Source organism: Eschscholzia californica, unplaced genomic scaffold (assembly GCF_041429995.1).
Source record: "Eschscholzia californica isolate CP2 unplaced genomic scaffold, dmEscCali1.0.p SCAF_4, whole genome shotgun sequence".
Taxonomy (NCBI): domain Eukaryota; kingdom Viridiplantae; phylum Streptophyta; class Magnoliopsida; order Ranunculales; family Papaveraceae; genus Eschscholzia; species Eschscholzia californica.
In genome coordinates, this window is record NW_028238461.1 from 35933380 (window position 1) to 35957018 (window position 23639).

The 23639-nt window shown below is 34.2% G+C and overlaps 2 protein-coding genes and 3 long non-coding RNA genes across 5 annotated transcripts; all 5 read right to left on the reverse strand.

The window, feature by feature from the left end:
- Positions 1-466: 466 nt before the first annotated feature.
- LOC147544355 (norbelladine synthase-like) lies at positions 467-5495 on the reverse strand. Its single transcript, XM_086636111.1, has 2 exons — positions 5225-5495; positions 467-1052 (listed from the first exon to the last, which is right to left on the reverse strand). Exons 1-2 carry the CDS (start codon positions 5409-5411, stop codon positions 712-714), a joined length of 528 nt encoding a protein of 175 aa, XP_086492237.1. The 5' UTR covers positions 5412-5495; the 3' UTR covers positions 467-711.
- Positions 5496-10452: 4957 nt separating this feature from the next.
- On the reverse strand, positions 10453-11731 carry LOC147544356 (norbelladine synthase-like). Its single transcript, XM_086632662.1, has 2 exons — positions 11425-11731; positions 10453-10959 (listed from the first exon to the last, which is right to left on the reverse strand). The coding sequence occupies exons 1-2, from the start codon at positions 11609-11611 to the stop codon at positions 10592-10594; spliced, it is 555 nt and encodes a 184-aa protein (XP_086488788.1). The 5' UTR covers positions 11612-11731; the 3' UTR covers positions 10453-10591.
- Positions 11732-15308: 3577 nt separating this feature from the next.
- LOC147544357 (uncharacterized) lies at positions 15309-15892 on the reverse strand. Its single transcript, XR_015223114.1, has 3 exons — positions 15790-15892; positions 15639-15684; positions 15309-15382 (listed from the first exon to the last, which is right to left on the reverse strand). It is a non-coding gene; the product is annotated as an uncharacterized LOC147544357 (long non-coding RNA).
- A 3923-nt stretch (positions 15893-19815) lies between these two features.
- On the reverse strand, positions 19816-20389 carry LOC147544358 (uncharacterized). Its single transcript, XR_015223113.1, has 3 exons — positions 20273-20389; positions 20028-20109; positions 19816-19925 (listed from the first exon to the last, which is right to left on the reverse strand). It is a non-coding gene; the product is annotated as an uncharacterized LOC147544358 (long non-coding RNA).
- An 802-nt stretch (positions 20390-21191) lies between these two features.
- Positions 21192-21597, reverse strand: LOC147544359 (uncharacterized). The gene is made up of 3 exons (XR_015223115.1): positions 21557-21597; positions 21346-21434; positions 21192-21259 (listed from the first exon to the last, which is right to left on the reverse strand). It is a non-coding gene; the product is annotated as an uncharacterized LOC147544359 (long non-coding RNA).
- Between the last annotated feature and the right edge of the window lie 2042 nt (positions 21598-23639).

Below are 23639 nucleotides of genomic sequence, written 5' to 3' on the forward strand. Positions count from 1 at the left end.
TTACAGGTTTCGTCCCCTAGATCGTGAGGAAAGCGGAATTCAACGCAACAGTCTCACTACCTTGACTGATTTCAGAAAGACAAATTTTGACATCTACACAAGTATTTATAGATATTTACAAGGATAATTGGAGAAGAAAGAAAAGATATCATTAATTACAAGTATAAGAAAGAAATAATCTTATTTATGAAATAACTAATAAAATTTGGAAACTACTCCTTTCCAGCCTTTCATCTCACAACCGGCTGATGTTGGAGATGGTTTACGGGAGGTTCCATATGCTAAAGGAACCTTAATATTACTTCATTAGGGAGTGACATCTAGAAGGATAGAATGAGGGAGGGAGGGAGGGAGAGTCAGCAAAAAAAATTAAGGGTTATCGACAATAGAATTTGTCGGCAACCCACGCAGGCGTTAAGAAGAAATGCCTTAAACAAAAGAGAAAAAAAAATTCTACCCAACCTCCTTACTTTAAAAAATTTCTTTGTCTTCCCCAAACCAACGGTGGGTTTATAAATTGGTCGTAAATTTTTATTTACAAGAACAATCTTTATTGTAATTATAGATAAATACAAGAACAAATTACAAATGATTTATAAACCATAATGATAAATTAAGGATAATTGGCGATAGAATTCCCCAAGCACATACAACTTCATTCACCATATAAGATGTTTACGATTAGATATATGCCTCACAATCATCAAGAGCCTAGCGTTGCTCGCCGTGATAGAGACTAGTTAGCTCCTCCTTAGCTGCATCATTTTTAGATTTATTGTCAAGTACATACTTGACAATAGATTTTGCCATTCCCCAAAGGGAGTCAAGAGTAATAAGAGAAGCGTTGGATTCAAATTGATCATCAAGATCAATGGTCTTGGTTGACCTAATAATGCTTGAATTTGTGTCTATAGGTAAGATCTCGAAGGTAACTTGGTGTAAAGAAAACCCTAGATCCAAATATCCTCCCTGAATTTGTTGGATCACCTTCACACGTTCCTGATCATCAAGCTTCACAAACTTCTCCGTCCACTCTGGTGGTCCTGGTATTCCTAGTACATAAAGAGAAAAACACTCTTATTATTTGTTCGTTTGAGTCTGATTTATCTGATTTATACATTTATGAACTCAATGTATGTTCATTTTTGCTGAAAGCGTATTTTATATCTAATATTGACGGAATTTTCCACAAGTGATATTGGGTTCTAAATTTATATCATATAAGAATTGTTGAAAGTGTGTTTTTAAACCAAATTTGGTTTTGGGCCCAATATAAAATGTGGGCTTGAGTAAATGTTTCTATCAAACTAGAAGGGGTAAAGAAGGAAAAAGACTCCTTAAATTAATTAAAGAGAGGTAGTAGAGATCATTATGTCTACTACTTTAAAAAACTTAGAGAGAGAAAGAACTGGGGCTTTTCTTTTGGAGAAGATCCTTTGTTAAGAAATTTGAAGTAATCAATTAGTATGTATCTATGACTATTATCTAATGTTTTTTACTGTCTTTTTCTTTGTTAATGAAAGGAACAACAACAATGTTAGTGTTTATGTTGAATGAAGATTTGTGATTGAAGGATAGTTGGTTTGAGTATATGGTGTTAGATCCTTTATGTTATAGTTGCTATTTTTCTTAAATCTCCAACAAATGGTATCAGAGCCATGTTATCTTATCATTTGAACATTTTGAGAATCTAGGGTTTGTGAAAAAAATTGGGGATCTTGTAAGAAAAAGGACAAATATGGTGCAATCTCAAATACCTATGTTAACAAAAGAAAACTATGGACATTGGTCCATTCAAATGAGTGTATTGTTGGAATCTCAAGATTTGTGAGATATTGTTCAAAATGGTTATGTAGAGCCAACTTTAGAAGAAGAAGATATTATGAATGACTTCCAAAAAGGTGTTCTTAAAAATTCAAGAAAGAATGATAAAAAAGCTTTATTTCGTATATATCAAGGTATTGATAGTTCTACATTTGAAAAAGTGGCCGAAGAAAAATCATCGAAAAAGGCTTGGAATATTCTCAAAACTTCTTTTAGAGGAGTTGATAAAGTGGTGAAGGCTCGTCTTCAAATTTTACGTGGTGAATTTGAAATGATGAGTATGAATGAAGGAGAACTTGTCTCCGATTATGTTTCAAGAGTATTGTCTGATGTTAACGAAATGAAAAGGTGTGGTGAAAAATGTGATGATGTTCGGGTAATGGAGAAAATTCTACCGTCTTTAACACCTAAATTTGATAATGTGGTTATTGTTGTTGAAAAATTAAAAGACTTGGAATCCATGACGGTAGATGAATTGATGGAAACTTTGCAAATCCAAGAGCAAAGGGTGAATAGAAATGTTGCAGCCTCTTCAAATTGTTCGGTTGATCAAGTACTTCAAGTAAAAAATAACTTTAGAAGAAAAACAATATACACCCCAGAAAGAAAGAAACTATGAGAATTATGGTAGAGGTTATGATAATCGTCGAAGAGGCTTTGGAAGCCAAAGAGGAAGAAATTTTTTTTAATATAGAAAGAACAAATGAACCAAGAGGAAGAGGTAGAGGAAATTTTACTAGACCTTATAATAGCCAATGTAGAGACAAAAGGGATATTGAATGCTATGATTGTCACAAGCTTGGGCATTATAGTAATGAATGTTGGTATAAAAATGAAGTTAAGGAAGAATCAAACCTTGTTGAAGATGAAGTAGAAATTAATGTTGATCCTACATTGTTATTTTCTTGTGATGGTCTTGATGAATCACAAACAAATACTTGGTATTTTGATACCGGTGCGAGTAATCATATTTGTGGGAAAAGAGAACTATTTGTTGAAGTAAATGAAAATGTAAAGGGGACCATAAAGTTTTGTGACTTTTCAAAGATACCGATGTTAAGAAAGGGTAATATTCTCATTCAACTAAAAAACGGCAAACATAGCTACATTTCCGATGTTTATTATGTTCCTGATATGAAGAATAATATTTTAAGTTTGGGGCAACTTTTAGAGAAGGGATATGATTTTAGATTGAAGGATTTTCATCTCACTTTAAGATATAGAAGTGGAACTCTTATTGCTAGGGTAAAAATGGCAAAAAATAGATTATTTCCTTTGAACATTCAACATGGTAATGTAAAATGCTTAAAATATATTGTGAAAGATGAATCTTGATTGTGGCACTTGAGACTTGGGCATCTAAACTTCGACGGGATGAAGACCTTGGCAAGCAAGAATATGGTATGGGGGTTTACCATGTATTGATCACCCAAACAAAGTGTGTGAAGGATGTGTCTTCGGCAAAAATCATCGAACAAGTTTTTCTAAAGAAGGAAGGTGGAGAGCATCCAATATATTGGAGCTTGTGCATACCGATGTTTGTAGTCCATTGAAGCCAATGACAAATGGAGGTAATAATTACTTTCTTACTTTTATTGATGATTTTAGTCGAAAAACGTGGGCTTATTTCTTAAAAAATAAATCCGAAGTATTCGAAGTATTTAAAGAGTTCAAGAACATGGTTGAGAAACAAAGTGATTTTATGATAAAGAAACTAAGGTCCGATAGAGGTGGAGAATATACCTCAAGAGCATTTGATATGTTTTGTAGAGAACATGGGATTGTTCATGAACTTACTCCGGCACACACACCACAACTAAATTGAGCATGGTTACGGAATTTGATATGACCGATATTGGATCGATGGGTCATTTCCTTGGTATTGAAGTGAAAGAAATGGAAAATGACATATTTATTTCTCAAAGAGGATATGCTAAAGAAGTCCTTAAAAGGTTTAAAATGGAGTCATGTAATCCGGTAAACACCGCTCTTGAAAGTGGAGTGGAATTGAGAAAATGCACGAGAAGAAGCGATGTCGATCCTACACATTTCAAAAGTTTGATTGGAAGTTTACGTTATCTTACATGTACACGAACGGATATTTTCTATGGAGTTCGGCTAGTGAGTATGTACATGGAGACTCCGGATGAATCTCATCTTAATGTTGCAAAGAGGCTCCTTCGATATGTTAAAGGTACGCTCACTGATGGTTTATTTTTCTCTTGTGATCAAGATTTTAAGCTTATCGGCTATTTCGATAGTGATTGGGGTAGAGACTTAGATGAAAGAAATAGTACATCGGGGTTTGTATTTTTTATGGGTTACACGCATTTACTTGGTCTTCCAAGAAACAACCCATTGTGACTTTATCTACTTGTGAAGCGGAATATGAAGCCGCTAGCTCTATGGTTTGTCATGCAATTTGGTTAAGAAATATGTTGAAGCATCTTCAATGCCCTCAAGTTGGTCCAACCGAAGTGTTCCTTGATAGAAATCGGCTATTGTTTTAGCCAAGAATCTCGTTTGTCATGAAAGAAGCAAGCACATTGATACACGCTACCATTTTATTCGTGAACATGTTAAAGAAGGTGATATTGAAGTGATGTATTGCAAGTCTCAAGATCAAATAGCCAATATATTTACGAAGCCCTTGAAGCATGATGTCTTTGAAATAATGAAGTGGATGTTAGGTATGAGAACCTATGGAAATTTGGTTTAAGGGGGCATGTTGAAAGTGTGTTTTTGAACCAAATTTGGTTTTGGGCCAATATGAAATGTGGGTTTGAGTAAATGGTTCTATCAAACTAGAAGGGATAAAGAAAGAAAAAGACTCCTTAAATTAATTAAAGAGAGGTAGTAGTACAAATGTTAATGAAAGGAACAACAACAATGTTAGTGTTTATGTTGAATGAAAATTTGTGATTGAATGATAGTTGGTTTGAGTATATGGTGTTAGATCCTTTATGTTATAGTTGTTATTTTTCTTAAATCTCCAACAAGAATTTCATCCATCCGTCCTCAATCATCTCCAAAAAAAGATACAAATTAAATACTAGAAACAAATATGAAATTTTAAAAAGAAAACAGTTACTATTTTCATGACTACGTTCTCTAGTGACTAGTGAGCTAAAAATTCATGTTATGACATCTAAGAGCAAAACCTTTTGGTGCAGGGACAAAATTAATACGAAACTATTTTCTAGTTCTACATATGAAAGTACAAGAACCACAAGAAGGAATTTGAGTACTAGTATGCAGCCCTAATACAATCCTCCAAAAGTGTTTTAGAAACGATTTAGTATCATGGAAAGTACAGCACAAGGTTATCACCTATCAACCACCTTTATTAACGGTGGCTATTCGAAATTCTGCAAAGAGACTATTGAATAAAGGAAAGTACCTTGTGCCATTACAATGTGCAAAACTGTTCCCTCCCCTCCGTCCCCTTCTAGTATATCGATTCTCTCGAAAACACCGGGTTGGATATCGATGATGAGCCGAGGAAGATCATGTGAGCCGAAAATTGCCCATATTTCATCAGCTGATGCTCCTACGACATCCATCTCATTAGTGACGTGCCCCCGCATATTTCGCTAAATTAAAAATGTTCTTTTGGTTTTGTGTAAGAAAGTTAGTGGGAGGCTTTCTTCCAGCAGATTAGTGATCTATGTAAGAGGAAAGAAGTATGAGAGCTTGATTTTATATAGGCAACTTGGAAGTTTTGTTCAATACACGTAATTGTTAACCTAACAATCTTGACTTCTTATTATATAGGGATTTAGCTTTTCAACAACTTATTGCTAATCTCATGAAAAAAAAAAGTACTTATTGCTATAATTAAATTGTATCACTGCTGACTTATCTTTTTGCTCATTTAAAGATAAGCTCAATATATATCAAGAACACGTTTTTAAATGGAAAATGACCCTATGCCCGGCACATCTCCCTGCTGAATCCCGCCTGCTGATGTGTCGGGCATAGACCTAGATCTATGCCCGAAAGGTCAGCCGGCCGGATTGAGCCCAAAGATGTACCGGGCATAGAATCACGACTGTTCTTAAATTTATCCTGATATATTCGTAGTGGTTTCATTTTTGTCTCAGACTCCAAGTTTCTCCATGATTTTCTAATAATGACCCACTATCCTTCTTTCCATTAGTTTCTCCATGATTTTCTAATAATGACCCACTTTCTCTGCATAAATTTCTCCCAAGTAATCTCAAATTGCACTCAACTGCACCATCCAATTTTTAGTAAAAGCACCCCTGGCCTGCACTCCGTCTTACTTCGGGAAATCTGGTGAGTTCACCAAACTTAAGTTTTGTCTAGAGCAGAACTTAGGCGCTAAGGACATTCCTACGGATCTGCAGTTTTAGGTTAAGTGACACAGTTCTTTCGGATTCACCTCTCTAATGACTTATTGAGCTTATTCAATAGATGACCAATTTTTAGATCATCATAAGTCCCACTGCTCTTTAGTCGAAACAAAAGAAACTAGGGAGTAGCACAACTTAGAATACTTTATGTAGATATTATGATAATGCGTAATTAATTTAAGTAGATAAATTATTGATGTCAAGGGCGTACCTAGACCAGGACTGTTATTGAAACTCAATCATTTTCTCGTATAGCGAGATGTTTCTTGCTAACGGTGCTTTCCAAGGCTGCTTTTGTGTCCTTCCGGATACGACTGGTTTGAACACCTTAAGTCTTTGAAGAAACGGTTTCGTCCTTACCTTATGATTTTCTGACGTTATATTGGTTAACTTTCTATTGAGCAGGCCAGAGAGAGAGAGAGAAAGACGAGTAAAACTACCAAAATAGAGAGAAAAAGATTTTCTTTAGGGCTTTTTTGGTGTAAAGGCAGACAAAATGGGACCTCTACCGACGAGAATCCTCAGGTTTTTTTTTGTTTTCGCAAAAATTTTACGAAAGTGTTTTGTGGAAGCGCGAATATTTTCCGCCAAAATAAAAATATCCCCGCCAAATTATCACCGACAGAGTGCATAATATTGTCGGTAACTAACTACTTCCGACGAAAAAGAGCACCGTCGACAACATAGTCACGAAAAGGAAAAAAAGGGTGTGCACAGAGGTGACCTATGCCAACGGTTTTATGGAAAACCGTCGGCATTGGTCAACTACTAATTACGAATCGGGAAAATACGTCGGCTATATGCATTAGTGCTGATGGAATTTCAAAATTTCGCCAAAAATGGCATCGACAATAACCTTAATTTTTGTAGTGTCCTTTTTCTTTTTGTACTCCTTCTCCTCCTTCTCCTCCTCCTCATCCTCCTTCTTCTTCTCCTCCTCCTCTCCATCTTCCTCCTCCTCCTCCTCCTCCTCCTTCCTTTTCTCTTTCTCAATTCTCCTTCTCTCTATTCTCAATATCGGATGAAAGAGATGAGCCCCTTCGCCGAACATGAAAAATTTAGAGAGAGAGAAAGGTAACGGAAAAAAAAGAAGAAGAAGAAGAAAAAGAGAAAAGAAGAAGGAAGGAGAAATTTGTGTTTGAAGGTTGCTGCAAATTTTAGGTCGGGCTGCGACCTTCTGGTGGAGAAGAAAGGTGAGCTAAAGAGATGAGAAATAGGATGAAGTGGAGGGGAAAGAAAGAGATGAGGTGTCTTTATGGTTTTAATTTTTTGGGAACTAATTCCTTTTCGGCCCCTAAGGGTAGTTCCTGAAAAAGTTAAAAAAAATTTTGCTTTTGGGGGAAAAAATCCAACTGTCTGATAGGTGAGTTGGTCACAAATTGGTGGCCAAAACAGAATTAGCCCAAAAGATCCATGCAACAAACAAGAAGAATTTGAGATAACAAAAATTTTGGATTTTCAAGTCAAAGATGATAAAATCGAGTCCTAATAGAATATATTTAATCTTCTACCTTCGACTCCTTTTTTTTACTCGTTAATGATTCAGTTATAAAGTTTACTTCGAAGTGTGATCATAGATTCATTGATTTTGGTTTCATTTCATTGTTGGAATCGTACACGGCTCAAAAAGGAGAAGAAGAACTGAAGAAGAAGATTGCAGAGAAGAAGAAGAAGTAGAAGATTCACAGAAGAAGAAGAAGAAGAAGAAGAAGAATAAGAACAACCCCTAAGAAGGTAAAAGAAAAACAAAAAAAGTTTTTGTATCGTATAGAGAGAGTGATTTTTAGTGGGGTAAGGTTATTTTGGGAATGGAACAAAAATGACTTGAATAGTAATTATCGATATTATTTTTAAACTTTACTTAATATTACACATGTTATTTTAGTAACTTCTACCTCATACAAAAGGATCTAGGCTTTTTTGGTTATTATGATTAATTTTTTAATCTAAATAAATTGTTCTCTATTTAACAGAAAAACAAAAAAAAAAACAAAACCATAATGTATTAGTCAAACTTTTTTGAGACATAACAACTTTAGAATGTACTATAGCGAAAATACTTGGGGTGAAAGACAGGAAAATTCATTTGTTCAAAACTCCTTATACATCAAACAATTTTTCTTTGAAATAATGAGAAATTAGATCAGAACTCCCTATGAATCTTTTGTTTTGGTGAAAAATGATCACTCAATTATTTATAATCTTCAGCTCCCTACGTACTTTCGTAACTTGTAACAACTTACAAGAGGTTTACAACAACTTGCAAGAGGTTTGCAACAACTTGGCAGATCTTTTCAATGCAAGAGGGTTTGGAAAAAATATTAGGTTTTGAACTAAACAAAATGCACATATTTGGGTCTTTAACCAAACAAATAAAAAATTAAGGTTTCTTACAAAACAAAATATAACTTTTCTTTTAAATTTAGACAAATTTAAATTTGAGTCGTCGGCCCAATTTGTAGTAATCAGAACTTAACATCTCCTTTAAATAAGACACAAAATACAAAAATGAATAAAGAAGGGTGATTAGCAAAATACCTAATCCCCGTTTAGGATTTATAACATAACCTAATATGCCTACTAGTTTCTTAACAACAAGATTAGCTACAACTTCTGCGATGCTGACGAGTGGTTCAGTAGATATTAAATGTGACACGACATAAACATATTCATCTTTCACTTCACAAATCAGTGTCGATTCGATGACACACGAATTTGGACATTCTGGAGAGACTCGAATTGTATCCATATAAAATGTAGGGTTAATTCCGTTTGCCCCTAATTTCTAACCAACTGGTCGTTCTGGCCCCCATTTGTATCTGGCAGTTTGTTTTGGCTCCCAACTTTTGTCAAGTATACTATTTTGTCTTTGTGGCATTTCTTCAGTTTATTTTTCTTTCTTTTTTCAGATTGTTTTCCTTTTTATTTTTTCTCTCTCATTTTTATGCCCATGGAAGGGTTATTGATCATCAAATTTCGTCAAATGGCCAAGACTATATTGTAGTTCCTATTTTTTTTTTTTTGTTGAAAGTTATATTGTAGTTCCTAAGTATTCACCTTTTTAGTTCTCTTTCCGTACAACATATATTTTAGTTCCTACCTTCAAGAGATAATTAATGGTCGATGACAAAAAAAATCAAACAACACCCATTAGTAATCAACAAATCAACAAAGTATAGGATTTGATCATCAATTAATATACCTGACGTGAAATAGAACCAACTTCACCAAATCGTCACTCGGTAAGGGATGATGAATCTACTGAAGATGATTTAGATAATCCTTCTGCTAGGGATATTCATAGAAGAAAGAACTAAATCAATCACGATTCTTGGAGGTGGGAAGCGGGATTGAAGATTCATATCTTAGAATTCGGAGTGTTTGGTCAACCAGAAGAATTCCTCGAGTGGCTAACTGCGACTGATGATATTTTAGAGTTTATGGAGGTACCTCATGATAGGCAGGTTTTTCCTGTGGCTATTACACGTCGTGATAGGGTTGTTGCATGGTGGCATCAACACAAGCCAAAATATGGAAATCAAGAGTAACTTCATGGGAGGAGATGAAGAAATATATGTGTGAAACTTTTCTCCCACATAACTACAGCAAGTTAGGTACACTCTCCTTAAAAGACCTACAAAAGGTAAAACTACCCCTTGAACAAGGCACAAACTCAACAATGGAAAGTTTAACAACTCGAGTTCATTCAATATTCAATTATTTAACTACAAGGACAATCTGACTGTCTTAAGCGTCAGAGAGGTTTCCGAGTTCCTTACAGGTTTCGTCCCCTAGATCGTGAGGAGGAAAGCGGAATTCAACGTAGCAATCTCTATATCTTGACTGATTTCAGAAAGATAAATTTTGATATCTACACAAGTATTTATAGATCTTTACAGGGATAATTGGAGAAGAAAGAAAAGATAACCTTAATTACAAGTATAAGAAAGATTTAATCTTATTTACGAAATAACTAATAAAATTTGGAAACTACTCCTTTCCATCATTTCACCTCACAACCGGTTGATGTTGGAGATGGTTGTACCGGAGGTTCCATATGATAAAGGCACCTCAATATTACTTCATTATGGAGTACATCTAGAAGGATAGAATAAGGGTTATCGACAATAGAATTTATCGGCAACTCATGCAGGCGTTATGAAGAAATGCCTTAAACAAAAAAGTGATAAAAAATATTCCGCTCAACCTCGGTAATTTAATAATGTTTCTTGTCTCCCAAAGCCACGGTGGGTTTATAAATTGGTGGTAAATTTTTATTTACAAAAACAAATTACAAATGATTTATAAACCATAATGATAAATTAAGGATAATTGACAGATAGAATTCCCCAAGCACATATAACTTCATTCACCATATAAGATGTTCACGATTAGATACATGCCTCGCAATCATCAAGAGCCAAGTGTTGCTCTCCGTGATAGAGACTAGTTGGCTCCTCTTTACCCTCTTTTTTAGATTTATTGTCAAGTACATATTTGACAATAGATTTTGCCATTCCCCAAAGGGAGTCAACAGTAATAAGAGAAGCGTTGGATTCAAATTGATTATCAAGATCAATGGTCACGGTTGACCTAATAATACATGAATTATTGTCTATAGGTAAGATCTCGAAGGTGTCTTGGTGCAAAGAAAACCCTAGATCCAAATATCCTCCCTCAATTTGTTTGATCACCTTCACACGTTCTTGATCATCAAGCTTCACAAACTTCTCCTTCCACTCTCGTGGCCCTGGTATTCCTAGTACATAAAAAAAACACTCTTATTATTTGTTCCTTTGAGTCTGATTTATCTCATTTATACATTTATGACCTTAATTTATGTTCCTTTTTGCCGAATATATATATATATATATATATATATATATATATATATATATATATATTTTAAATTTAATATTGAGGGAGTTTGGAACAAATGATCATATTTAGTGCTTTAGATGATATGTAGGCATCTTGATTGTGTTATATAAGAAATTGCAGTTATCCTCACTCCTATACGAAGAAGATCTAAATTAAATATTAGCAAATAATATAAAACCTTTTCGTGCCGACAAAATTAACAGCACACTTTTTTCTAATTCTACATTTGCAAGTACAAGAATCACAATTATGAAATTTGAATACTAGTATCTAACCCTAATACCTATTAACCGTGAAAACTTAAAACTCTCCAAGAGACCTATTTAAGAAACAAAAAAAGTACCTTGTGCCATTACAATGTGTAAAATGGTTCCCTCCCCTCCGTCCCCTTCTAGTATATCGATTCTCTCGAAAACACCGGGTTGAAGGTCGATGATAAGCCGAGGAAGATCATGTGAGCCGTAAATTGCCCATATTTCATCAGCTGATGCTCCTACGACATCCATCTCATTAGTGACGTGCCCCCGCATATTTCTCTAAACTAAAAATGTTCTTTTGGTTTTGTGTAAAAAAGTTAGTGGGAGGCTTTCTTCGAGCAGATTAGTGATCTATGTAAGAGGAAGAAGTATAAGAGCTTGATTTTATACAGGCAACTTGGAAGTTTTGTTCAATACACGTAATTGTTAACCTAACAAACTTGACTTCTTATATTATAATTATGTGAGTGGTTTAGCTTTCCAACTATGGCTATAATTAAATTATATCAATGCTGACTTCTCTCTTTGCTCATCTACAGATAAGTTCAATGTTATTATACTATATAAAAAGAGCACCTTTTAAATTTATCTTGTTATGTTCACACTCCTTCTATTTTTGTCTCAGATCTATTGATCTGACGGCTCCAAGTTTCTCCATGATTTTCTAATAATGACCCACTATCCTTCTTCCATTATTTTCTCCAACTTTCTCAGCATAAATCTCTCATAAGTAATCTCAAATTGCACGCAACTGCGCCATCCTAAATTAGAAAGAAGTATGAAAAGGAAGTTCTATAAGGACCTCCAATTTTAATTAAAAGCGCTCCCTGCACTCCATCTTACTTCTGGAAATTTGGTGAGTTCACCGAACTTAAGTTTCAAGAGCAGAACTTAGGCACTTAGGACACTCCTACAGATCTCCAGTTTTAGGTTTAAGTGATACTGTTTTTTCAGATTCACCTTTCTGATAACTTATTGACCTTAATTAACAGATGACTAATTTTTGGATCATCACGAGTCTCACCGCTATTTAGTCGAAACAAGAGAAACTAAGGAGTAGCACAACTTAGAATATTTCTTTAATTTCCACAGATACTTTATGTAGATATTAATTATTAAGATAATGCATAATTAATTTAAGTAGATAAACTATCGGTGTTTCTTGAATTTCCAAGACCAGGGCTGTTACTGAAACCCGATTATTTTCTCCTATAGCGAGATGTTTCTTGATAACGGTGGTTTCCAAGGCTGCTTCTGTGTCCTTTCAGATACGACTGGTTTGAACACCTTAAGTCTTTGAAGAAAAGGTTTCATCCTTACCTTATGATTTTCTGATTAGCTTGGTTAACCTTCTGATCACGCGTTTTCTTCATTATTTCTTGTTAATTGATCACGAAACCTCTGATCACACGTCGGACAAGTAGGGGTGAGCATGGTTTTTATGCTGAACCGAATAGAAAATCAACCAACCGGTCCCGATTAGGTTGGTTTTGGTTTGAATTTTTATAAATCGACCAAGCCAGACCGGCCCAACCCACTGAACTATATGTGTGTGTATATATATATACTAGGCATAACCCCCGTCCTACGGACGGGGGAATGCCCTTTATGCAACATTAAAGAGAAGGCTATAAGGGTGTTAGTCCGAGTGAGTTATTAACCGTTGGATTCATCTAGATTGGAATGTTCCCACAAGATATACATATAATTCATGGTTTTGTCCATTCCACCTTCTTTCATCATATCAACAATATTTCATTGGTGAATTAGAGATGCACAAGTACTTTTAGATTATAAAACCAAACAACAATCTACAAGTGTATGAGATTAACATAAGCAAACAAATAAAACATGTACCTTCTCTTTTTTATGCCAGCCTCCTCACTTTATTCCGTTTCTGGACATAGATTGCAACATCAAAATATATTCCACCCATTTGTGTACCAAACAAGTTTTTTTTATTTAACTAAGTTAACCATTGTGTATGTTCGGTCATTTGTTATAATATTTATACGAAGAAAAGGGGTTTCCAGATTAGTTGTTGAAAACCTGCAAAATGTATTAACATTAGTAGTACATACAAGTTGCACAAACAATTCATGAACCGATTTTAAGCTATGCGGGTTGTATAACAATTAATGAACAAATCTTTAAGCAAAAAGTAGCAAGTTTTGAAATGATGTTTAAGAGTCTAAGTATATGAATTTTAAAAGATATAAAGTATCATATTAAAATATAAACCAAAATCAATACTTGGCAACAATGAACAACCAAAAATTAATACTACAACAACAATCAATGAATACATAAATAAGATTTATGTTACAAACTAAGGAGCAGCAACATTATGTAATATCCACAACCTATATAAAGAAACTTCATGTTACAAACTAAGCCAAGTTGGATCGTTAGAAGCAATCACCTACGTCCACAATGTGAAAAAACAGTTTGCACCCCTTGGATCACTAAAACGCACGTCCATAAGATTAGGTTAGTCATTTCAAAAGTTACAATAACATCATTCGTCACTATAAAAGGTCATCTTAGTCGCAAAGGTTATCACATAACAATAATAATAAGAAGAATAATAGCGAAAAATTATAAAGGCAACCACAAATATTCTCTATATTTTTATAAAAGGGTTTAACTAAAACTTTAATCTCATGAGACTGGTCTAACCAATGGAACATGGACAAATTGAAAATAGATAAAGATACATGCTACACCGAATGAACATGTGTAAATCTCTTACTACATATATGTTTCCTATATCAGAATAATTGCACTATATCAAAGTTGAAGCTTACTTCTTACACTCCATTAAGAAAGCAGTGAAAGATGAAACACACCTTCCGGAACCGTACGACACATCCTGAGATTGAAGACGAAATTTGAAGAGTGGTCCATCTGTTATCAGCTTAAACAAAAGTTACAAACATAAGAAATCGAAACTTTACCTATGATAATCGTATAATCATCGTTAAGCTTTTAGCACAATTATGGTTTTTTTCTACAAATTGACGCACCTCGATGCCTTCGGTAGTGTGGAAGGCATCTCCCATTGCCGTAAAAATAGTGTCATTGTCATGAAAATAAGAAAGACAATACACCAAGTTGTTTGCCAAAAAGAAAAATTAGACTGAGGATGTCAAATTGAAGAAGCTAGGATTTTGGCCGAAGTAGATGAGGAAGATTTGCTTCAAGATAAATTATGAGAGGCAACTGCTGAAGAAGCCACCATTGAGTATCTGAGTATTTGAGATTTTTTTTCTTCTCTCAGTACATGAGTTTGTAAATTAATTGAAAAAAGAAGAAGAAAAAGCAAGGAAGAAATTAGGAGATGGAATTTTAATGAGAGGAAGAGGAGGGGGTCATTAACACTCTTATGCGTAAATATGGAGTTTTGGACGGTCATTTTTTGTTTAAAAGATTGATGTATCTAGTCAGTATATAAGAACAACAATTTGTCCTAATCAGCATGTAAGGGTATTAATGTTGTCTTTGTATTTAAAAGATTGATGTACCTAATTAGCATGTCCTTGGGTATTAATTTCGTCCTAGTCAGCTGGCTAGGGTATTAATTTTGTCCTAGTCATATTAATCTGATTAATTTTTTTTATTCATTTATAAAAGGTGGGTTATGTTCCTCTTATAAAAGGTGGTTTATATTCCTCAAAAAGATAGACAGATGGCACCTAATACATTGCCAACCATATGGAGTACATTACAATCACCCGTTTTACATTCCTCAAAATAATTTAGCCAAATGACACTTGATACATTGTCAACCATATCGACTACATTATAATTCATTATGAAGTAACTGTACGAGTTCTACTTTGGAATCATTACAACCATATCAAACTCATCATTAACTTACCTCCCAAGAAGAAGACTTCTCTGAATCTTGCTACCAAGTTGCTCGAGGGATGTTCTTAGATTTTTCATCTCCTACACAAAGCGAGTCGAACAACTTTGAAACTCAAGAAGCCCTTTCAACACAACGAACTGACACTTTGAGGTTCTCTATCTGTCGTGATTACTCTGACAAAGAACAAAAGTAGTATTACAAGATCCAAATACTGAATCCAATCTAATGATTCCTTTTCTTTTTGGGTTTTAATGTTCTTTGTTGATGTACTTGTCATGAAGTTTGTTCTACGATAATATATATAAAGATGCAATTCAAAATGTCATAAAACTGATCAGATCTGCATAAATGAATTCAGCATAGGTTCAGAAATGAAAGTATTCTGCACAAATTTCTAACCGGTCCAAAAAGAAAAGCAAAGATTCTAACCGACTTTCCAGACGCTCCTCAAAGGAAGATCTTCACTTTCCGCTACCTGGATTCAAGTTGAAAATAGATTATGTCGCGAAAACGAAAGACCTTTTTCTTTGTAAGCTCATTATAGAATTCAGGAAGTTAAATTTTGACTATCTTTACCGACCTTCCTTTTAGCTGTCTTGGGTTCTGAGAAGTTTGAGGAGTAATGGCATGGGGTGGAGACGAAAGACCTAACATTGTTTCAGTAGTCTACAATCGATTTGAAAGGAAATCCATGTCCTGAAATTTTTTGAGTGCTATAGAGAAAACATGCTGCTTTTTCTTGTACGGAAAGAACATGAGAAAAAACAGTTAATGAAGGAGATATATACAAACCGAAGAGAAATCTTTTTTGTGCCAGTAAATAAGTAGAGTCATGCTACTATGCACTTCATGTTCTTGAATTTTGAATTGTCCATTACTTTCACTAAAATGGGTAACTCGTCTAGTAGTCAATTTGAGAACGTCTGAACAGGGTAAAAAGTGAGTATCAAAACAACCCAATCAAAAACCATTCTCGAGAGTCTCTTTTGAACCCCAGTCCCAAAATATTCGGGTTGGTTTGAAACCAGGATACTCTGACTTAAACACTTCAAAACAACAAACATGTTAAACGAAAACCAAATCGAACGTGCAAATGCACCAGACATGGTGACATTTACTTTTTTCATTGTCACTTTAACTACTACCAAATAAGCATTTTCGGATCATTGGGTAACGACTACCAAATAAGCATTTTTACTTTAACAACAAATATGCCAAGACCCACAAAGAAAAATGTGAACAAAGATGGTTACATTAATGAACAGGGAGAGTTGTATGCCCCTTCAAGCTTGGAATTAGCACATTCAAACTTTGGAAAACATGGTTAGTTGGTTACCACTCGATTTTACTTATTGATAAATCGGTTTCCATTAGTGAATCCTCTGCAAGGGGGAATAGGAAGAGCTCTTGGGTACTGTACACTTTAATTCCAGTAAAACATAAACAACTGTGAAACCAAATTTCGGCAAGTAGGAGAAATCTAAGAGTCAAAACATAGAAAATTAAAAGATGCCTAAAACCTAGTTGCTCAATATCGAAAATAATTGAAAACTTACTCTGAAAATCTATTGGATACCATCTAATCGGCCACAGATTAAATTATAATCATATTTAAATACCACCCATTTCAAAAGAAAAATCTATTAATGAACTCAACCAGTGCATCAATTAATACACAAGCTTGGAATATTAAATAACAAAATATCTGAAAATCTACTTTGAAAATCACATTTAATCCACCAGATTTCAATCTATTTTTTGAACTAAACCCCCATATTCTGAAAAATGTATTATGAATGATATGGAGTTTAGATTAGGATTACCTCAACATCCAAAAATCTCTTCTGGATAGCTTGAGGAGGAGAAGATCCAACTCACACATAACAACATGATATAATTTCCCCATCATTCAGGAAAACGATTCTCAGAGCTGTCAACATTAGTAGCAACTGGGAAAAACCAAACATGAAATGAAAAATACAAAAGAATTGAAGCTAATCAGAAGCAAAATCTACCAGGAACCTGAAGAAATGAATAACTCTACCACGAAACTGAAGCAAAATTTCGTTGTTCTCATCTTACCAAGGATGAAAATGATGAAGATGAAATAATTAGTCTGGTAGCTGAAAAGAAAAACCCAAAGATTTACCTAATTTACAAATCTGAAACACTAACAATCATATTAATTCAATACGCAAGAGATTAAGGTTTTCTAATCGGATTGGGAAGATGAGGTAAAGAGATTGAGAAGTAGTGGGACCCTAGGGCGAGCGATTCTGTTGGGAGAGCGAGGATAAATGGTTAAAATAAGAGAGAAAACAAAGTGAGTGGGGAGTTGGAAGGAAGAAAGTTAGAATGATTGGTGACCTAAATAAAAACAAAAACGTTACCTTGACAACAATTAGATTTGCAAAAAAAAATGTGTACTTGAAAGTGATAAAAGTAGTAATTGAGGTTTAAAAATATGTCTTCAACAAAAACTTCTAATGACAAAGACAATATAAAATCAATCTTATCCAAACTTTTTATATTCAAGCAGAAAGGGAAAGAAAACAATTACTCCTATAACAAACTAATTTCACAGACACTTCCACGACTTTCAACAAAAAAAAGAACACTTCCACAACTCTGTCCTTATAAGTTAAACCAACAAAGTAGAGAAAGCACTTAGCTTCTTTTGTATTGACAAGTACCACGCACTTTGAGGTCACTAAACATTAATATGTTTAAATAACCCTTCACTACTATAATAATCTAATTAGCAAGCACTCATTTAATGTTCCTAAGAGCGATTTCTCTGGGTACAGTAGCGAGGAGGTACATTGACTGGTTCACTCTTCTCAAAGGATACCCTATCAACAGCTGGACGTCTTACGCACCAGTTTAACCCGTTCTTGTAGCATTTTCCCTTCGCCCATCGATAGAATCATAAGAACGCGAAGAACAAAGCAATAGATATAAATAATTTAGCTTCGAGTGTCAGTAGAAGAAGATTTCATACTAAAGCAATTCAAAAAGAAATGAGATTGTCAAAAGAATTAACGAAAAGTAAATCATTTTTTGTCCCGAAGACCAGCATATCCTTTCCAGATCTTATATAATGGTATCAAATGATAGTATTACTGGAGAAGATGTATGGATCTTTAGACTATAAGACACTGACATAGTTAGCTTATTGAAAATCTATGATTCATTAACTTCTAAACATAGATACATAAAATTAAAAATGGACTCAGACTCATTAGTGCATCATAGCTTTATGTGTTTGACTAATCACTGCCAGAAGATTACTCGACCGCGGAAATTAAACGACAAACATTAAGACGATTAGACGAATGCCAAATTATAATGGTGAGTCCCACGAAACTCCCAAGAATCGAGTACTTCATCTAAAAGTCTAGTAGAATGATATTATTCAACAGTTCCTTTTCAAATAACACCAAATCCAAACTCAAGATAGAAACACAACTTTATTATATAAATTTGTAACACGATTCAAATCAATACCTGTGTAATTTTAGTGACATTATCTAAACATTTTGTATGTTCATTGAATAAAAAATGCTCAATGATCATTCAATATGAACATTGTATCAGAAGTACCAACTCGCACAAAAAGTTATTAGGTAAGCTTTAACGTCTCAAGCTAATATCAAACATGAATCAACAACTTAAAGGAATATACCAGCTAGATCACTCCCATGGAAAAATAGTCCATTGTGATTTTCATATTTAAGCTATAAGAGTGAAGAAACTCATTAATGAAGGTAAAAACAGAATTTAAGCACACCAATCCATCCGAAAGACATAGATTAAAAAAATACAAAAAATAATGAATTCAAACTATATTTAACTGGATTCCTCTCACAGGAAGAAGCTTAATTAACCTATTTAGAATAAAATAGTTAATGTGATTATGAATCAGATCAAAAATTTAGAAATCTGAAACAGTCTTAGCTAAATACCAAAATGAATTAGATCAGCAAACCATAAAAAAAAAAGTTTATATGAGCCGACTCGAATATTGGCTTCTTCAACAACCCATTGATTAAAAAGTTTAAAATCATGTGATTGATTTACAACCACAAGTACTTCAACAAGTTTCACCATTATCACAATCCGAGGAGACAATTAAGTAGCAGAGAAAAAATGACAGCCTCTAAGATTCAGAAACTCTAGATTCTAAGAGGTAAGCTTGCTAGAGGTTTTAGGGTTGATTATAAATATCACATTTGTTTTACTTTCTTAGTTTTAGACCGGAAAAGATATCGAAACATCAAATATTTAATACGATCAAACACAAAGACGGGAACATAAAAAGATTTGCAGAAGATCTCAAGATTGTTTTCACATTATCAGAGAAATATAAGTCAAAAAGACTAAAAAAAATGGATTAAATGAGTGGAAAAAATTCACTCATTCACTGAGGAAACGTCACCGATAACAAAGGTGGAACAACCGGAGTTCCGACACAACAAAACTTTGTATAGGCCTTCGAACATTTGTCTAGTTATATAACACAAACAAAAATCCAAACCAACCTATAAATCCATTAAAAGAGAAAACCCAAAACTTCACAAACCAAAACCACAATTTCTTAGTTAAAATTAAAAACCACTTACGTTAAAACAAAAGTCGCGGAGATGAAATGACATACAATCTTACAGAGAATAACCAGAGTAATTTTCCCTCGTCTTCAAAATTTCAATACTCTGCCTGAAATCCAGACAAAAGATCAACAATATCAAGAACTTATGGCATTACATCGGATAATGAAAGATTTGTTAGAAAAGAATTAAAAAATAGACAGTTAACTACCCTTTGATGAAGAATCCATGAACCAGAGAAGCGAAAGAAAAAATTGAATATAGATGATTCTTTCTTGTTTCTTATCGAAAACCTGTACATGATAATTTATTAGGAATCCAAAACCAAAATAACAGAGCTAACTTAAAATGATTTCATTTCTCAAAATTGAATAGAGATGATTTTTTATGGTTGTGTATCAATACTGTAAAAGTTGTAAAGTTAGATTAGGTCCAAAACCAAAATAACAGAGCTACCTGATATGCTATCTTGGAATTTCCAAATTCAACTCTTGTACAAAGTACAAGTCGTGAACATCTTTCAATATACTTCAACTGTTCTATAGCCGACAAACACAATTTCCACTCTGAACTGCGATAAGAATCAAAACCCTTGTTGTAAATATCAGAACGTGAAGAAGAGGATAGATTAGCAAACCAAGATCTATACGAAGTGGGTAAGAATTTTGTGCTCTGACACAGCTAGAAATGATGGGTACCTACATGTTGTTTAAGTGTAAGATTTGATAGTGTCACTATTTTTGACAATTTGACAGAGCCTATACTAAACATTTTGATTTTTAGGCAGCAAGAGTCCTGGTCTCCGATGATATCTCTTCTAAGTTTCTAATATGAAATACTCTATCATGCTCAAACACATGCCTCTTGGTCACCTCATTCGGCTTGCAATTGAAGAACAACAGTTTTTACAATTTGGTGAGAAACTTGTCTCAACAACTAAGATCTTATTAGACAGAGAGAGCACATAAATATGACAGTAAAAACATGTAACCGAGAATTAGCTGTTCCTACCACTACATGTTTGTGAGCTATAATATCAACATTAGAATTGTCACCCCATATGTGAAGCCATGTTTTTTAATTCCCGTTCCTTCTTCATCCTTCTTTTATACATGTTATATCTTTGGAGATTGTAGAAATAGGTTACAGTAAAACCAACCAATAACATTGTCAACCTTCATCAAGTGCTCAGAGTATAACAATAAACACAATGCAAAATCTTCAAGTAACCAACCAAAACAGTGGCATACAACTGGAAGTAAGAAAAAGAATGAAGTAGGTTACAAAAAATAAAAAGAATGAAGTTTGTGGGTATATCCACTTCAAAGCAATTTGGCTGCCCGTACATCGTAATGGTAATAGATTTAGAGTTTACCTTAAATCAGCAAACAACGTGGCCCAAAGCAAATGCTAGTACGAAAGTTTAATATAGAAAATCTGAACCTAAAAACAGAACTATATTTACAAAACATTCTTACACCAATCTAAATTAAAATTGACAACAATCTACAGTAGCGAATGAGAAATACCAGCTATTCAACCGAAAAATGAACATCTAAATGTTGCCAAAGAAATCAGTTTTGATACAGAAAGTAGTTTGTAACCATCTAACTCGAACCTAAAAAAGATGGTAGCCAAAAAATTACCGAAAGTGAGAGAACAAGAAAATCACCTCCAGCCTGCTTTTCGAAATCAAAATGGACATTCGAACCAAAAAAAGATGGTAGCTAAAAAGATTACCTCTAGCCTTCTTGCCGAAATCAAAATGGACATTCAAACCTAAAAAACATGGTAGTTAAAAAGATAAGCAAAGTGAGAGAACAATAATTTAAATTATGTATAGGGAACCCATAAGAACCCTATATAAAGGACTGATTACAAAACCATAGAACCCACTTTATGAAAACGATATTTCTAAACCACTAAAGGATTGCTTAGAAACCATATTTACAACATCAAAGATGCAAACAACCCATAAAACCCTATTTATCAAAACCATAATTACATAATCCCTAAATCTCTTTCATTAGAAGCAAAAAAGGATAAATTAAAAAGCTTGATGCGGCAGTTGTGAGAGAGTGATTTCAGCCAATACTGGTTTAGAAACTTTGGACCCCTAAGTTTTTAAAATTTTAACCAAACTAAAACCAAAACCTTCTCTTGCATACCCTAAATCATTGTAATGGGAGAGAGATAAATCAGTGTAATGGGAGAGAGATAGAAAGGTGTAGTGAAAGAGAACATAGAAAAGTTTGGGAGAGAAAAACTAACCTTTTGAGATCGCGAGAGATGGAGAGCAAAAGTTTGGGAGAGAAAAAAAGAAAAGAGGGATGATGATGGAAATGAATCGGTTCAATGCATCTGTTACAAGAGAGAGAAAGAGGAGAGGGCGGGTAGCGAAGGAATTGATGCATGTACAATGTAATATAGATTTCACTCCAGTTGGAAGAACCGAGGGCTAGATTTGTTTTATTGTAAGATTTTATTGTAAGATAGATATCTGCGTGGACGTCCAGTCACCTTATTTTTGTCCTAGTCATATTTTTTGTAATTATTGTGTCCTAGTCACAAGGATCTGTTTTGTATAATAGATATAATTTATATACTATAAATTAATAATTAATACTTGCATTGCCAGCTAAGAAATAGTCTATAATAGTTTAAAGATTGACTTTAAATTTTAATCTCTATTGTTTTCGCTTGATTATACTTTTCTCCCATGCTTCATTTGGTTAAATGGGTTAGGTCAGACCGACCGAACTGAAACCAACAAAGTCGGTTGACAGTTTGATCGGCTCGGTTCATACCGGTGATTTAACCAAACCGTCATTGATTGATATGGCTTCGGCCTGACTCAAAATGTTTGACAACCAACCCCTACTCATCAGTACAGACACGTGTCCCTTCTTCGGGTTTTTCGTCATTTTTAATCATATTAATTTCGTGCCTGACCGGGTCAGAGATATACCACTAATTTATTATTCATGTTCATCTATAAATGTCTTTGTTCATCTTTTGCCTATAAATAGCTAGTTTGATCTCTTGATTTCTTCGTTGGTAACTTTTCTTCGAAGACTTTTTCTCTCTTGAGGCCTTTTGGTTTATGATGAAGCCTCTTCTTGAGCTTGTTTGTATTTGTTTGTTGGTCCATTCAAGAAAAATTGTGCTAAATAGAAGGTCCACTCAAGGAAGCGGTGTTAACCTCGAGGATACCTTATCCTTTTCGTCGATGTCGGAAGGGTGGTCGATCTGCTAGGCGTATTCTACCATCACCCTGTCGAAAAAAATAAGAGAATAGAAGAACTAACTAGGGATCATTTTACTCGTACTCTTTTATAAGAACTAACTAGGGATTATTTTATTCGTACTCTTTTATCCGGGATAACTGGAGAATGAGACAATCCTTGGCATATGCCTTTCTTTTCTTTAGGTCTTTTCTTCAAGTGCCTGCCTTCCTTGGCGCACCTCCCATGTGGATATGCTTTTGTCGCTGAGCCTGCGTTTCTGAGGTTTTGTTTGACTTTATTAAAGTGATTATTTAACGAGATTTATGTCTGGCTATCCTTCTCTAGGTCCAATTTTCAGTCTGCTTTGTATTTTTTCGAAATTCCGAGACTTGTCATTGATTTGTTCAGTTTCTCATAATGTTGACGGCTTTTGTCTTTTGAAAGACAACCATGTATTTGGTCTTTAATTCGTATTCGCTGCATCTTTTCGACGGTCATTTCCATCAATGCTGCGGATTTTCTCTTTTTCTTCCTTTGAATATCGTTTCGACACCAAGTTTATTCTTTGTTTCTCTTGCTCCTTGCCTTTTGATTTT